General features: G+C 36.4%; 1 protein-coding gene across 1 annotated transcript; it reads right to left on the bottom strand.

The window, feature by feature from the left end:
• Positions 1-5,322: 5,322 nt before the first annotated feature.
• LOC116320097 (all-trans-retinol 13,14-reductase-like) lies at positions 5,323-13,431 on the bottom strand. The gene is made up of 12 exons (XM_031739609.2): positions 13,164-13,431; positions 12,297-12,479; positions 10,522-10,660; positions 10,263-10,365; positions 9,557-9,752; positions 9,273-9,470; positions 8,181-8,300; positions 7,930-8,068; positions 7,535-7,644; positions 7,260-7,426; positions 6,483-6,642; positions 5,323-5,839 (listed from the first exon to the last, which is right to left on the bottom strand). Exons 1-12 carry the CDS (start codon positions 13,327-13,329, stop codon positions 5,688-5,690), a joined length of 1,833 nt encoding a protein of 610 aa, XP_031595469.2. The 5' UTR covers positions 13,330-13,431; the 3' UTR covers positions 5,323-5,687.
• Positions 13,432-18,238: the final 4,807 nt, after the last annotated feature.

The following is an 18,238-nucleotide window of genomic DNA, read 5'->3' as shown; positions in this document are numbered from 1 at the left end:
TGGGTGGATTATATTCTTAAACTTAGTTACAGCACTTTCAGAAAGACATCTACTGTGATGAAGTCTACTCCCCACTGCTGTGTAATAATGTCAATAAAAATAAGACAGTGCTTCAGGAGGAAGAGAGGATGCTCTGCCTATTCCTAAATAAAAATCGAATATAATAACTTATGTGTAATGTTTTTATTTTATCTGTTTATAAGCAATTCCAGGGTAAAAATATACATATAAGCTATAATATATTATATATAATGAACATGTCCACTGATCAGTTACAAGCATAAGCATTACTCCCAACCTTTTAAAAGAGCGTCTTGTATATTTTTTATATATAATGTATTTTTATCTATGAAGTTTATAAATGTTCAGAAGTCACAAGCAAAGGGAGCACACACTATGGCACATGTGTAAACAAGGATGGTTTATTCTTCAAGATTATTTATTAATCACACAGAAATAACATTCAGTTTTCAGTTTTTAGCCACCAAAGAGGACTGCGTTTAAATGTAATGAAAGACTAATGATGCCTTTTTTGATACATGCTTCAATGCTTCAGAAAGCTTCATTTGGCCTTTACTAGTGAAAACACAGTTTTGTTTTTTTTAGTGAAAACAAAAATGTCAAAGCAGCTAGAAGTTCAAGTCTCCGCAAAACTTTACTTTGCAATAAATGCAAACAATAAGAAACGTAGGAGGAGCGCCTCTACATGAAGCTGCCCAAATGAGATCATCCAGAACAGGATTCTCGGCATGTGTGTTAGGCTGAAGGTGGGAAAGTCCACTGTTCCCGACAATGTGCATAGGCCAGCACACACACGTACGCACGCAAACAGGGAAAATGGGAGAATGAAGACACAGACCAGTCCAGAACAACAGCTCAAAATCAAAATCATCATCAATTTTAATTAGTTTATTGTGTCCATACTGTGTATATTAAATAGCCGATATGACTATGGCTACTACTACTCCTACAACTGTCATCAAACAGTTATGTGCTATCTGAAAGTTGTGATATTTAAAAAATACATAAAATAATAAAAAAGACTTTGAACATGCATACAGCTATTTATTAATCATTTTATACTGTTCAACTTTATCACCATTGTTTCTGTAATTTTGCAAATATGTTAAGACTGCACTACATAAATCTCATATTTAACATGTTAGAAAAAAGATGGTTAAAAATATTTATATTTTGGGTAATGTCAGAGATATACTAGATTATAGGGCAATATGTATTTTATATTTCTCACTAATTTTCCCCTATCTCAGTTATTGTGCTGAAGTGTGGGCGAAGAAAGTGGTACGAATGGTTCATAATGTTAAATATAGAGAACATACAAATAATCTGTTTATAAAATCAAAATTGTTGAAATTAGAAGATTTAGTGACATTACAGACAATTACTCATGTTCAAGGCAAAAAATAATGCATTACCTCTTAAGTTACAAAGTTTATTTGTATTGTTTTTAGGATGTGGGGACTGTAGAAGGAAATTTTATTTTAAGCATCAGTTTGCTAGGACCACACAAAGGCAAATGTGTCCAACAGTTAGAGGCATAAGAATGTGGAACTATTTTCATGATAATCTCAAGAGTTGTACAAATATACACCATTTTAAAATGTGTTATATGCTTAAAATGATAAATTAATATGAAGAACACGAAAGTAATTTGGGCTAAATGTGAAAGGAACAATTCTTCTTTGCCATCTAGTGGTATAGTATACTGTTGATTATACTGATTTTGTTGTTTTGTTTTGGATTGTTAAGTGTAGATAAATGTTAGAGTGCTTTTTGGGTTGTAGGTGCCCACTTGTAAGATTATTTGGAATTCAGATAGGGGGCAGGTGCTAATAAGAATTTATTTTTCTTCCTGCTCCTTTTCACTCATGGTGCAGTGCTATATTAATGGGAATGAGGGTTTGTTTGTAGGAAATGAAATACTGTTGTGTGAAACAAATAAATGAAATGAAATATGTATTATTGGTCCCTATGTACTCTTATCTTGAACAAAGAAGAAATAATTACATAAATAAACTTCTTAAGTATTTTTTGTGTTTCGATTTGGAATTTTAACGACCTCCAGAGGAATCTCACCAACACGCTGCCAGTGCAACATTGAGATTTCAAATTAGTCAAAGAGCATTCTGCGTATTCGCCAGTAAATCCTAATTCTATGTCTTGACAAGCAAACATCTTTGATATTTTTGGCCTACTTTCTTAGTTGTTTCCAGACTTTATTTGACTCAATACTGAAATGTGTTTCCAATTTTTATGTAAAAGGTATACGTTAGCAGAGAATGCTACATTTATTTCTTTGCATCCTAAACTCAAACTGTCCTTATCTGCTCATTGATCTGCTGCTGTCTATTTCTTGCATGTAGACAGGAATGTAGATTGGAATGACACTTCTTGCAGAATCTGGTTTTGCCTTCCATCACATGTATAACTAACCAAAAGCCTAACATATCAGCCAGAGCTTTCTACTCCTCTCAGGTGTTAAGAAGCACCAGGTAAGTCCTCAAGCTAAGGATAGAGATATAAAGATATATAGACATTTTACCATGAGATTATCATTAAAATACCATGAATTAATTTATTCTTGATACCTTTGCAGTGAAACAACTGTTTAAAGAACATAAAACTCATGCTACTGTCTAAATGTCATTTAGACCTTTGTGCAAAACACTATTTAAATGAAACATGCCATATTATTGATCTTAAATGTTTAATGTTAATCTTTTCTGAGCACAGATATTAGTTGTATAAAGAAAATCTCTTTCACAATTCCACTGGCATTTATAAAACAAAAAAATATATCTATACTGTGATGCAAATGATTAACAGTGTGTCATAGCCTTGGATTCTTTTGCAAAGTTAAAACTTCATCTGCCTGCATAGTAAAAGTTCTGATAACGATAATAAAATGTAGTCCTCTCTAATTTACAGTGATGCTATGTACTGGAATTCAACAAACACATTTTTCTTGCAGGAAACAGAAAAACATTTACCTAAAAATAAAAATGCAGTGCAAGGTAGAAATGTGTCTGTATGAGTTCAAGTTGCTGCAGATTACATATTAAATCAATTAATAGGTCAGTAAGCTTTGATTCATTTTGTAGCCCTTCTATTGTTTATCCATATGTTGACAGTTGGCTTTGCTCCAGATGGTGAATCATGTTACTGCTATAACTCGCCTTGCAGGCTTTTTCTGTGTCTTTATTTATTAGATGGCAGTCATTGTTTTGTCCTGTCAAATGGTATGCTACCAGGTAGTTCACATGGAAGCTAAACAACAATGATAAACGTATGTGCTAATAATAATCCAGTAATTATCTCAGATTATTGACAAATAATCAGAGATTATTAGATTATTATTAGATTATTAGATACTGATTACTGGATTACTGGATAACAGATTACTGGAAGTGCCTAGGATGTTATATGCTTGCCTGGATGCTCGCACTCTCTCGCACTACAAAGTGTAAAATGATATAAATAAAGTCTATCTAAAGTCATCTTCTACTTAATGTAGTGTATTAAAGGTAATGGACTATGAACTCAGTCTTACACTGTCAATTAGGAAGAAAATAATAGGTGAAGGATTTTTTTCTTTGACCAGGTAAACTGCAGAGATGGACAATGTCATAGATGCAGCAGATATTATCGGGAATGTGTTTGGCATTGGTCAAGGTATTGCCGGGGCACTGCCAACAGATCGTGCATGCACTGCGCAGATAAAGAATGAGTGTTCCACTTATTCTCTTTGTAACCCCTGGCGAGTTGTTAAAAAGTGCTGTACTTCAAATATTGCCCTATTTTTCAAACATGTTCTCATGGAGATGTATTTTCCTGTGTAGTGTGCACACAAAGAGTGGATGCTATGCCATTCCCTTCCCACCTACCATTTAACCATCTGCTGAAGGGGAGGCTCAGTCTGTCAAGCGTCCATCCAGACTTGAAGGAGCTGTGGGCATCATCACATATGATCTTTGCAATAGTTCTTCCAAAGAGGCACCTGCAAAGATTGCCATCATGTTCAAGGTGCCATTAAAACAGAAGCCAAATCAATGTGGATTGGTAGTCTTTGATATTGGCACAGAGTGTAACCAAGCTCTCTTTCATGAGATGTCCAAAAACTCAGGCACAACATTTGTCAGAGGCCCAGCCAAAGGTCCCAATCTTACATACAAAAGTGAAAGTGTTACCATCATGGCCACAATGTCAAAAGGCTTCATAGCTTCAATTAAGGTGCAAGTAAAGTTCAGCTTCATGTGGCTAATCACTGATATTTGCTTTGAATGGTGCTTCTCTGGCTTCTTGGAAAACCTGCACTGAACACAGATTTGTAAAATGTTAAATAAATTGGTAAAACCAGCAATTTATGCATCTCTCTGTGTTTCTTTGTACCCTTTACACATTGTCATGTAGATGTATTAATAGCTGTTTCCTTATTATAGAAAAGTATAGGTTAATGTGCTTGTTGTATTTTACAAATATTAGTAGATATATATGTAATATGACTGCAAACTCTTTCAGTTTAACTCAATTCACTTTTATAAAGCTCCAACAGCAATCCCCTCAAGATCCCAGGATGTTTTAAGGGTTTCTACACTCTGAAATTGATAATTATGTATACTTGAGGTGACCTTTCCTTGACTGAAAGGAAAATTATATTTTTCTTTTAACAGTTTGCCACTTATTTGTAATTCAGGTCCAACAAACCTGAATTACAAATAATTAATTTAAGATTCTTTTAATGGTGCCACATGATTAATGGCTCCATGGCATTAATATTCTTATTGTCATCAACCCTATTCTGTTTTTTACCCCTTGCAATTCATAAAGTACATAAACTTACAGTGCGGGCTGTAGAACAAATATGTTTTAGACAGTCAAGATCAAATATATTACATTTAGACTACGCACCATAACAAGACTAAACACCATAACAAGACACACACAACATTATGAGAGCCTGGAGAGGTGGAGGAACTGAAGAGAAAATGAATGAAAGTTGTAAGCAGAACTTAGACAGAATACATGTGTGTGAATGGGAGGGAGATGGATGGAAAGGTGAACATGCAAAGAGCACAGGTAGATGAGTTTTACTTAAAGTTGGAGAGGAGAGGTTGAGATAGTTTGGACATGTGCAGAGGACAACAAATGCTGAATGTGAAATTTTCAGGTAAATGCAAGACCACAGAGAAGATTCATGGATGTAGTAAAGGAGGACATGCAGAAGATTGGTATTTCAGAAGAGAGATCAACTGCGGTGACCCCTAAAGGGAGCGGTCGGATGTCAATAAAAAGACTTATAAATTAATAAGTGAATTGTTTATTACAAGTTTCACAGTAATGGTTTATTGCAGGCACCTTACATGCAACTGGTGAGGTGTTTCTTTAAATGAAAGCTCAATGAAAAGTGAATAACGGTGACATTTGGCAGCAGGTTTAAAATATCTTTATCACTTTTAAAGAATCTAAGAGCAGCTACAGCAGAAACAGTTATGGTGGTGGAAGTGAAGATTTGTATTCATCACTCACACATTTGTATTTTTTTTAATTCAGCTAACCTTACAGCATGACTGGAAACCATCCAAAGATATATATCATAAAAAGCATTAAATCTTATCTCAGAGACGTGACATTTTATGTACTCGAGAAGAACACAGACTCCACCACAGCTACCAGGTTAATTTGTAACTGCTCTGATTGCGTTTGAGGCGGGTCTTCAGGGCTAGAAGGTCAATGTAGAGGATCTGATTGAGGACAGCTGACGCACAAAGCAGTCCACCGTGAAGAGCTCCAGCCATGCCATTGCAAAATACGTCCTGACCTGAACACACACAGAAACATCAGGAAATTATAGCACTCAGAGTTTGGATGCACTTAAAGAACTAGCTTGTAGCTTGGGCCATTTTTGTTGAATTCTTGGGAATCATACTTTTTTATCTATTATTGTTTTTTCTTAAAAACAGTAAGGATATACTTAAGCTAGTTTGCTATTTAAATATGTAATAACTTTTTTAATTTTGGAAAAAATTTGATTAGTTAGGTAACTTTTGGACCTTCCTATTAATTAAGAGCTTAAGAGCACGCTGTGGGGTGTGGTGGAAATCTTTTTTGTTTATCAAATGTCTGGTAAGACGACAGGGTTTTTTTAAACTGCCTTTTTTTAACACTTTTTGAACTTGTGGAATTATATTAAATAATTATATATATCAAAAGTTTAATTATAATAACATTTCTTTTACATCCAAGTTGTGAGAAATTGTTTCTGAACACACTTCCGACTTGATTCTTTGAAAAACATGTGTTGTTTATTTCTTGCAAAAATATAATCCAAAAATCAAACTACCGGTTACCACCCATGGCCTTTTCTTGGAGTATTTTTGTTTTGGTACTTAAAAGGCTGTGACAAAGATGATTTATTGTCATTGTGTGAGTGAGAATCATATGGCTGGGGGAATGAGAATCACCTGTTAAATAGAGACCACTGATGGGAGTCTGTGGTCGTGTCTTAGCAATCGCTTCTGGTTTGAAGCGCTCCAAGTTGTGTTCAGCTCCATACATCTCACCTCTTGGAGCACCCAAATAGTGGACATTTGTTAGAGGGGTTGCAGCATCTACCATTACTACCTGAAAAACACAAACAAGTAAATCAATAGTGGATTTATCAATAGAGGTTGGGACTGTGAAATTCCAACCTCTTTGTCATGCAAGTTGAGTAGATAATGAAATATGTAGAGATGTTGGTTTTTGACAGTTAAATTGTGGACATTAGACACTCAGAGCAATTCTGTTGTAAAATGACAAACGCATACATATGACAAGGGAAGACAAGAACATTTTTGCACTTTCCAGACTGAAAGGAACGACAAGGAGCTGAGAACATGGAGCTAACAATGACAAAGTCTTTTTTTTTCTTTAAATTTCTTCAAAGCATATATGAGTGTTCTCCCATGAGGGGTTAGATGTCACAGGGTTAAAATTCAAGCCTTTTCAGTGATGTTCAGCACCTCTATAAGTCCATTTTAATCCTAAACAGTTAAAAAAAAACTAACCATGACTAAAAAGTAACTTTTGAACAGAAAACATCAACTGTTGAGTAATGCATGTTAGCTTAGTTTGCAAACAGATTAAGTTAGTTGCATAATTTGACTAAATGTGATAAATCAAATTTAGATCATTAATGAGTCAATTAGAACACAGTGCCTGTGCAGACAATGAACACGTTCACAAGTATCTACACACACCTTGTCTCGCAGATGAGGGAAGATGGTTAGTGCCCATTCCAGCAGCTCTTGGGCCATACTGTTCTTCAGATCCACGTAGTCCTGTCCCCGTTTCCCAAGCTTGGTCCCCTCCCATTCCTCAAACCATTCATAGCGTGCCATGGTTAACAAAGTCATACAGGACTTACCTGCGAAGAGATAGGAAGAAGAATAAAGAGTACTGTAATACTGTCAAACAGTCAGAGTGGTGCATCAAAGATGCACAGGTAAATTGTGTCCATGCAAATGTGCATTACCTGGATGTCTGATACTGGCTGTGGGATCTTTAGCAGATGGAAAAGTGATAAACATCATGGGAATGTTTCCCAAAACCTGCTCTCTGCTTAGAGATGAATACTGTTCCATGCTTCTCACAAAATGTTTGGTACAAAGACACAAAAGAAAATTTGTTAATTCAATCCATCAAATGTTAAATACACTACAATGGCGATAGGATAGGGTTGAATTATTATTATTATTATAAAACACATAAACATGGAAATATTTAGATGGAACACTAGAATGACAAAAAAGAATAGACTTGAGATAACATTTTTGACTAGATTTTAGAAGAAATCGGATAGAAGTTAGAAGTAGAAATAAAGATAAACTACAAAGAGATGAAGGAATGAAAGAATAGAAGAAAACCTACAGTGAGTCCAAGTCATTGTCTTTATACATCCAGAAGTTATTGGAAACGATCCCTAGCTCCTCTTTAGTTCCATCCAGACCAACAAAGACCAAGAAGGAACCCATACCATGATGTACCATACTCAACAATGACTGGATCTCTATACAACAAAAAACATACAGAATCTTTAGAGGGCAAAAACATGCTTCAGGAAATGCATGTTACTCATATAAAATTAAAATCAAAAACAAGTGCAACAGATTGACTGTTACCTGGTTTTTCCTGTATATTGTGAGGTAGAAACTTCTGGAAGGTGTTGAAGATTCCAGCATTTGAAACTACAACAGGGGCAAGAACCTCTATCTCTTCCTGTCCTTTAAGAACCACCACACCTGAAAGATACACAGTGTTATCCTGATATTATTACTTGGTGGAGATATCTTTTTTGGACATTGGATCACACTTGCTCCTGTTTCTCAGAAAACGTAGAGCTGCTTTGGAAGAATAGGAATCCAAACTTCAGATAACCTGAGATTTAAAGACAAAGAAATTTATCAATAAAGTTATCCAGTCTGAACCCATCATGATATTACAAATTTACTACCAATGACCTAATACCCAAGGCAACTAAAATTCTCCCAGCAAAACATTTGCCACTAATCATCCTCATTTTACTATCTGTAACCACTAAGTAAACAGAGATAACTGCCTTACTTTTAATAATCTGGTTTGACAAATAAGTTTGTCTCAGTGGTTGTTGCAGTTTGTACAGCAGGGTTAAGAATGTGTTGTTCTGAAGAGCTCAGTGAATTTGAGCATGGTACTGTAATGGGATGCCAAGCCATTTCATGAAATTTCTTTCCCCCTAGATATTGCACAATCAACTGTACTTGGTATTTTTGCAAAGTGGACAAGTTTAGGAACTACAGTAACTCAGTTACGAAGTGACCATATAAATTACAGAGCATGGTCACTGAGATGTATAATAATGCATAAAACGCTGAATTAGTCACTGCAAAGTTCTTCTGGCATTACAATCAACTCAGAAACTGTGCTTCAGGAGCTTCATGGCATGGGTTTCCATAGGTGAGCTGCTGTGGGTATAATGTGTATCTATCCCAGTACTTTTGCCCATATAGCATATACTGACAGGTTAGCATTTAATATTGCAAAAGATCTGCTGTTTGCACAAGCATTTAGCAAAGTTTGAGTACATTGTGCAGTCACACAAGTCAGTAATTCAGGCTGTGTCCATTTGGACACTCAGCTAGACCCACAACAAGCCATCAGACTGTCCTCAAAGAATTTGTCAAGAAATTAAACATAAAATATGAGGTTATTTTCTCTCCCCCTGTCCCACTCACCATACGCCTTCCCCTGTTCGTTGAGGAGGATGCGTTGCACTGGAGCCCTGACTAGGACTGCACCACCTGCTTGCTGAATGACTGGGATGATGTGAAAGGCAAATTCACTTGCGCCCCCACGTGGATAGTATGCACCACGCTTGTAGTGGTGAAGGAGGAGGGCATTAATGAGAAAGCTGGAGTCTTTAGGAGGGACGCCTTCAAGAGAAGAAGATGAAACAGAACCATGAAGAGATTGTACCGTCTGATCTGAGTGGCAATATGCCTTTGTGTGTGTCTAGCACCATAGAACAGGTATGCAGAAAGTGCCTGCAAATCCTTGCTCTGTGTGAGGCGGGATATTAATTCTGAATGGCTGGTTGTTGCAAGACGAAACACTGAAGATATCCAATGTAATAGGCCAGTCCGAATGAGAAAGTTAACCAACCAGTACGGAACGATCTTCAACATGGCAATAAGTGGCGCCCTCTGTGAACCAAGCTGTAAGAGAGGACACAGTCATATTTATTAATGAGAGTCCTATCTAGACTTTACTTATCTGGCACCATTTATAAAACAAGTGCAGTTCAACGATTTTGCTTTTAAGGTGCTAAAATCTATTGAGCAATTCTCCCAAATTCAATGGGGAAAAGCAGAACTGGTCATCTGATTACAGATTACAGCCTGATATGTTATCAGTTAGAAAAGCTTGCTATACTGATTGTATTTCTGGAACTGGATCTGTTCATTGCTGATTTTGGCTTCTAATAAGTATCCACTATTTTAAGCTACAACCCATTCTGTTTAGCTGCTTTATCACATTGTTGGACATGTATAAAGTTGCATGTATTTAAGAAGTAAGTACTGCAAACAAAACAGAGCTCAATGGAAAAAACTTTTTTTATTTTTTCATATACCTTACATTTTAATATACTAGTCCATTCCATAATCCCTCCACCCTTCTTTTTGAGGCACTTCATCATGATTATCCTTGCTTCTGTCCCTTTTTACCTTCATCAGTCTCATTAATTCATCGATGGCTTCTTCTTCTCCTGGAAACTGATTCTTCAGGCTGACTGCCATTTCAGTCTTCCCTGCATGGACATGGTACTCCCTGAGAAGGATGGGAGATTGGAAGATTTATGATGAAAGTGAGGAAAGATGAGGCAGTAAAGGTGGGAAATCCAGTTTGTTTCATTTGCAATAAAAAGTTGTCAAAAAAGGTAATGACAGTCAGAGATACTGAAGCAAGTAACAAAATCTGATCTACCTGCACTGGTCATGCTGACCTAGGATCACTGTATCAAAGTGCTGCTCCAGCCTTGCAAACTGCAGCTGTCCCTCTGTGATCTGATCCAAAGCAACCTTCAACAAGCTGTTCTCATGAAGCTGACCCAGGTAATGGATACCTGGTGGTAACATAATGGGTTTAAATTCACTTGTGCATTTCTTCAAAATGTAAACAAACAAAAAAGAGAGAAAACACAAGCAGTGAAACCAAATTAGTAAGTAAGTAAAATTTATTTATAAAGCACTTTTTAAGACAAGAAGCTGTTACAAAGTGCTTCACATGGGAATGAAGGCATGTCAAACAAACAATATATGTGTGGACAAGCATCTCCAGTTCAGCTGTGGAGACAATAGTCCTGAGATTGGCAATATTTCTTAAATGAAAAAAGCAGGAGCGGGTCACAGATTTAATATGAGCGTCAAAAGACAAAGATTGATCAAAAATTATCCCAAGATTCCGAGCAGTAGCTTTTATCGAGGATGAAAAGGCACCCAGATGTTGACTAATTTGGGGCTTGATATTCTCTGGAGCAAGGATTAAGCACTCGGTCTTGTCTGCGTTAAGCTGCAAAAAATTGTTTGTCATCCAAACATTAATTTCCTTAAGACAGTCCATAAGAGTGGATAACCTGTCTAATACCCAAGGTTTAAAAGAGATGTATAATTGGATATTGTCTGCATACAGATGGTAGGAAATATTTTTGAAACCGCTAATGATCCGGCCTAAAGGAAGAATATATAGTGAAAATAACAGGGGGCTTAAAACCCAACCTTGTGGGACTCCACATGAAAACTTAGCCACATCTGATCGGAAGTTTCCCACTGAAACTAAAAGTGTTCTATCTGCCAGAAATGAGGTGAGCCACTTTAGGACAGATTCAGATATCCCTACCATATGATTTAAGCGATGGATTAAGATCTGATGGTCAACGGTATCAAAGGCTGAGCTAAGGTCCAGAAGAACTAGGACTGAGCAATCACCCCTGTCTGCAGCCATCAAAAGGTCATTTGTGACTTTCAGGAGAGCTGTTTCTGTGGAGTGTAACTTTCTAAAAATTAATCTTCACATTTAGATGAACCAGTTTTTTAGGGTTTCTCAAGAACTTCACGATAAAGGAACCAAGTAACTGTACAGTCATAAAATGGATAATACTATATAATGGGTTACATCACCCATACATTAAATAAACATGTTTAATCTACTTGGACTGTATTATATAATGAACGTTTAAAACAATTAAATACAATTTTACATGATTTTCTCTTAAATTTGCATTTGCAAATTGGTCGCTATAACAAGATGATTTCTTAATTTGGGATCTCTATTATTTATTTCCATTCATCCACAACATTTAACAAATTTCAAATAAATATTATAAATTATGTACACATCCTGTATAATATACTTGGAAATATTCTCCACTGACAAGTTCATGTCATAAAGCCTGTTCTTGAAAAGCATCCTACTAATGGTAATGTACTTAACTGAATAGCAATCCTCATGGTTCTGACAGTAAATAAAATGTAATTTTTATAATCATTTTAACTTTGGACTAAAAAAAATATAAATGAATGTGAAATTTGACCATAGTTAAGCTTGAAGATTTGTTGATCTCAACATGAGAGCATATGAGATTAGTCTTAAAACTTCAGGATTAAATTTGAGCATTTTAGCAGTTTGTCTTGTTGGTTTTAAATATATATTGCTGTGAGTTTTATTTTGTGGGCTGGTGTGTGTTTCCTTCAGCAGCTTACCCACATCAAACTCAAATCCTTTATTTTGGAAGGTGTGTGTGCACCCTCCTGCTTGGTCATGCTGTTCCAGAACTACAACCTTCTTCCCAGCTTTGGACAAAAGTGCTGCTGCTGTCAAACCTCCTATGCCACTGCCAATCACCACTGCGTCCAGATCAGCAGGAACACGGTCCACACGAAATCCTGTGGGGGAAACAACATTTCAAATCAGCCTGATGGAGGATTGTGAGGGTTTCTAGACACATGAGACAGAAACAGAAGTTTCTGATGGCAATGCAACCTCCACAGAGAGATCCACTTCAGATGTTTTTATAGCTAGATCTAGAAAAACAAATAGGGGTTGACACAAAATTTCAATTTACATGTAAATATGAAATTCTTTATGAATAACAGCTATGAAGTTGTATGTATTAAATTATTATATTTTTTATTTTCTATTCTAAAAATACATTTCTTCAGAAGCTAAAAAATGACAAGAAAAGTAAGAAAACACAGGTGATTTGAGCTGTGGTAACTAAACGAAAAGCTTAATGTTTAGTGTAATGAACACTACAGCTGAGGTCAATGGGAACGGCATTGTACCTGAGCTGAGGTAGCGCACAAATTTCCCCGTTGTGGGATCAATAAAGTCTATAAATAAATCTTAAATTTGCAGGTGTTGCTCATAAACATAAATCCATTGACTAACAACATTAATAGGAAAATTAGTACTTCTTCGCAGTTTTAAGAACTTTTTGTGACTCTAGCAGAAGCAAGAAGTCTTGATCAGCAGAGTTGTACAAATTCCTTATTCCTCAAATAAAAACGGAGTAAAAACAGAGCATCAAGTAGTCACCAAATTGAGCACTGTTCCCATACATACATTACCTCTCTTCAGCCTGGCATCCCTCAGTTTGCTGTCAGCGACAAGGGGTCCGGGTGGTCTCAGGCACGACTCACTAAATAACTTGTAGCGTTGCCCCACTATCAAAAAGAAAATGACAATCACCGCCAGCAGCACGCAGCTCAGTAGACCAAGCAGCCACCACCACATACTAGCTGAAGGGAGCTTTGCACCTTCTACACTGACAACAGGAGAGAGATCAGAGGCAAGAACGAAGCAGTGAGGAGATCAAATGGGAAGCTTTCCAACCAGGCTGTAGAGGAGAAGTCCCAGTGAAAAATGAAAACTTTGTTGGCTTTTATAGTCATGAAAGGAAGTAACAAGCACATAAAATGTGACATTATGTGAAATCATACCCCAGAATTACAGGAGTGAGAAATGCATTTTCCACAGTAGGCGATTACACTGGCAGAGAAGAGAGGGCTGGTTGTATCGCTTGTTCAGACCAGTCTGATATCCACATCCAAAAAAGTATTTAATGCTTATCAGTGAACTTTTATTTACAGCTATGTGACTGTTTAGCTTAGATCACTGCAGTTCTACTTTATGATTGTGAACAAAAATGCTTTGAGAGATAAAATGCAGTGACTGAAGCGTTTAGTCCTCTGGGAAAAATTTAAAGGTTACCGTGCGGTAAAATTCACAGGGCAATATTATACACTGAAAAGACAGCTGAGCAGCAAAGTATGAGACATGTGATAAACAAAATCTGAATTAGAAAACCAGTTATAATGTAACCAAAAGCAGAAATATATTTCATATATTAGATTTGTGTATAGACTTTATTCCAGGATATTTTATTATTTTGAAGATTTTTTTATGTTGAAGTCTTTGCTGAGAAGTCCTGTTCTGCTTTCTTGTGATAGTCTTGCATCTTTGGTTTCACTTTTTACTGAAAGTGGAGATAATTTATCTGAATTTATGTATATATATATATAAATATAAAATGTATACATGTATACATGTGTGTATGCGTGTATATACATATATATAGCATATACAGAAGTCAGCAGGTGAATATTGTGCAAAAAATGGCATTTATGTACAATATGGAGTACATAAGTTTCAATAAGTTAAACTGAAGTGTCTATGAAGTGTTAGTGGTCAGCAGTCTGATGGCCTGATGGAAAAAGCTGTCCCTCAGTCTGCCGGTTCAGGTCTGGATACTGCAGTACTTCATGCCTGATGGATGTAGTTTGAAGAGTTTGTGACTGGGGTGACTGGAGTCTTTGATGATCCTGCCCGCTTTCCTCAGGCACTGCTTCTTGTAGATGTCCAGGAGCGAGGGAAGCTCACCTCCAATTAACCTTTCAGAACACTGCACCACTCTCTGGAGAGCTTTGCAGTTGTAGGTGGTGCTGTTGCCATAACAAGAAGTAATGCATCTGCTGAGGATGCTTTCAGGGGCACAGCGGTAGAAGGTCCTGAGGATGCTGAGTCTCTTCAGTCTTCTGAGAAAGAAGACGCGCTGCTGCGCCTTCTTCACTGTTTTGTTCATGTGAACTGACCATGTGAAATCCTCCACCTGATGTACACCTGGGAAACGGAAGCTGCTCACTCTTTCCACAGGAGCACTGTTGATGGTGATGGGGGTTGTGCTTCTCTACACTTCTGGAAGTCCAGTATCAACTCCTTTGTCTTCATGACATTGAGGGTGAGATGGTTCTCTTGGCACCAGTGTGACAGGGCGCTGACCTCCTCCCTGTAAGCCATCTCATCACCTTTGGTGATAAGACCCACCGCTGTTGTGTCATCCGTCCATTTTGGAAAAGCTTTGACTTCTGTTTTGATCATATTTGTTATCCCAGCATCATTAAGGAGGTTATGTCTTTGGTTATGTCATTCCCCTCTAAACACAATAGCTAGAAAAGTTTTTAATGAATTTTGATAAAACCTTGTAGGGGTGTAGAGTGGGTTCATGTTAACGATCCATTAAACTCTGGCTTACATCCAGCAAGGTATTCAAGGTAAAATAGTGGTTTATTTGAAAATTGACAAAAAACTATATAACATAGAAACTGATTCTTGGTTTGGTGGGTATTGTATTTAAAGTACCATATAAAGACTTAAAATATGTTACATTTGACCTTTGACCTCTCCTTCAAGCCAACATCCAACTGTGGGTTAAAGTGACATTAACACTATATTAAGATATTGAAAACCACCTTTTTTTCTTTTCGAACACAAAATAAACTTGTTTATTAATTATTAATAAACGTTTTTCACTTGATATTTATTAGTAAACATTTAAACACATTTGTACTAAAGATTGAAATGATCTCCGGTAATCTGGGCTCTGTTTCAGGAAAGGTTAATCCAACTCTTTCCACCTGTCCACAGCTATTTTGGGAAAGCATAGGTTTACTGTGCAGTTTGGTTTTCCAGAAGTTTTAGATCACCAAATTGAGTTTTTGAAAAATGCTTTTCCTGATTGAATATTTTCAGTATGTCTGTGGAAAAGAAAAATAAACACTGGCTTGCAGTGTCAAAGGTCAATACCATTATCCCCTTTATGATGTCAGACTGTGTGATAAATTGCTGGTAGGCTTCTGGTTGGCCAACATTTCTACATGGTTAGGGTTGATTTGGCATGCTGTTGACAGTGCTGGACATTGTTTTATTTTTGCATTTTTATGTGGAGGAAATGAGGAGCCAGAGAGAAAAAAAATGTAATGGTTTACACAAGTTACATTAATTACTTGGTTCCTGTTTAACTGTTTGCATTCAATGTCTGTTATTCTTGAGGGAAAAATGCCTTGCATCCATCATGCCACTCCAACAGTGTCTTTTATAATGCTTAAAGTGTTATAAAAGTGCATATGAATAATTGAGGCTTTAAGCACCTAAAAACATGTAGAAAGAAGAAAAATAATCACAAATAATTTCAGTCAAATCATTTATTCTGTAGAGGCAGAAACATCGTGAACAGCAGCCTTACAAAATAATTCCAAGGTTTCCAAGGTCTAATTCAATGCATGACTGCAAAGATTATGTTGTTTTGCCTTCAGGAAAGTCTATTATCGCAAGATCACCAAATCTTTCTGTGTTTTACTGTCAGCATAAATGTTACCAATTTTCATTTAAAAAGACCAGCAGGACTGAGGTTTGTTTTAAATATCAGTTTAGTCTTCATTCGTATTTGCATACACTGACACATTATGGAACGTTGCAACAGTACATTTTGAATGCATATACCATGTTGTGCAGTGAACCTATGTACTGAAGTCATTTCCCATTTCATATTCATCAGTATATAAACAGGCTAGGATAGGATACTGCAATTCACAGGCATTGTTATGCTAATATTGCATTCATGAGATTTCATAGAAAAAAAAGCACACAGTGAGGTTTTGGAATGTCCTCGAGAGTAATGATGGTTTTATTCCAGCATATTCAAACGTCACATGTATAGCTGCCAGGCAAAAATCAGCTTTTCTGAAGCCATCTTTAAAAACTAGAGCATAGATATAAATGTTATTTACAAAGACTGACTAAAAACTGCTCCCCTAACACAGCCTAAAGAACCAGACTCCGTTCACTGTTAAACACCAAATTTTCTTATATCGCTAAGCGATTGTGCATCAAAATACTGAGTAGCTGCCACAAAAAATACATGAAATTAAAAAATAAATACAATGATTTGTTTTACTTCAGTTGGCACTGTGGAAACTGCGACATGTACGGTGGCCTGAGAGTGACACTACAACTGAAGGGCAAAAAACAAAGAACAGACAAGACAACACACTGTGTTGACATTCAAATGGTCAATATACTGTTTTACATTTATTTTGATGTAGGTCAGCTGCTGTGGTATTCACTCTTAGGCTACCACTGACATGTCTCATACTGTAAATATAAGGGGGGAGCATCATTCCTTCTATATGATTGTGTATCTACATTCTATCTACAAACTTTTTACAGCTCACGCAAGAAATACAAAAATAAAATAAAATAAATCACAGACACATCAAAATTAAAAGTGCTAACTGAGAATGACAGGATGAGCAAAACAGAAAAACTCATTCTGGTGAAAGAAAACTTTGTATAATGACTTCAATGTACTGTTTCACACCTTGTGTTTGTTTGATTTCTTCCTGATGTGTGCACTTTTATTCCATATTCTTGACACTCTGTATGTTTAGTGTGCTGCTGTGCAGCCACACACCTTTCCAATATATTTGGTCCTAGAAGTTATCAGCATAAATGATGCACAGTTAAATATCAGTCATTGCGGACAGGCTACGTCTGCAGCCTGTCCGCAGTTCAGGACACAAGCATATCACTACATGTTCACTATATGTTGTACTGTGTATGTGACAAATAAAATTTGTATTTGTTTATCTCATTGACCAATAATTTCTATCATAGTTTTCCTCAAACATGACAACAACTAAATAAAAAAGAATGCACGAGGAGAAAAACTATGACAAAGTGTATTGACACTGTTGTCATCGAATATATACTGGGCAGAAAGGTGGGACCAATTTGGAGGCGATCCAATTAGAAATAATCTCTCTCTTTTTCGGTCAGGTTAGTTGTGCGTATTTCATCTCCCGCTGACTAACAGGGTAGGTTGGAGGGAAGCTCCCTGTTTGTCATGAAAACAAAACAACATGTCAACACTTGGGTAGAAGAGAAGATGAGACATAGACATAAAGTGGATATTGAGGAAAATAAGATGCTCTGTAACTGTTTGGAGCAACTCTTACTGGTAAAATACGACATACTTTTACACTTTATATTTAAGTGAATTCACTCAACTTCAGGATTAGCCTACTGTAATCTTATGATATTTAGTCGACTAAAACTACACTAAAATTAAGAGGTTAGAAGCTTAAAATACATCTACAACTAAATGGTGTTGTAGTTAAAAGACTGATGAAAACCAACACAAAATTAGCTGTCAAAATGTTACTGAGTGGGTTGACTGAATTCTTACAGTTTACTAATTTTGGTTTGTGAAGTTAAAAAGAAAAATGTAAAATGAGACATGTAAAATGTACCTGCTGCTGCTAGCACTGCCACGTGTTAGCAATGTCACAATGGCTTACTATTGTGG

Source organism: Oreochromis aureus, linkage group 4 (genome assembly GCF_013358895.1).
Source record: "Oreochromis aureus strain Israel breed Guangdong linkage group 4, ZZ_aureus, whole genome shotgun sequence".
Lineage (NCBI taxonomy): Eukaryota > Metazoa > Chordata > Actinopteri > Cichliformes > Cichlidae > Oreochromis > Oreochromis aureus.
Note: the sequence above shows the minus strand (reverse complement) of the source record. Positions and strands in the feature narration are given on the sequence as shown.

Coding starts and splice junctions, on each gene's coding strand:
- LOC116320097 (XM_031739609.2), bottom strand. CDS start 13,329: ATGTGGTGGTGGCTGCTTGGTCTACTGAGCTGCGTGCTGCTGGCGGTG. Junction 9,471..9,556: donor TTCTGCATACCTGTTCTATG/GTGCTAGACACA, acceptor CTTCTCTTGAAG/GCGTCCCTCCTAAAGACTCC. Junction 6,643..7,259: donor TCCCTCATCTGCGAGACAAG/GTGTGTGTAGAT, acceptor TGTGTTTTTCAG/GTAGTAATGGTAGATGCTGC.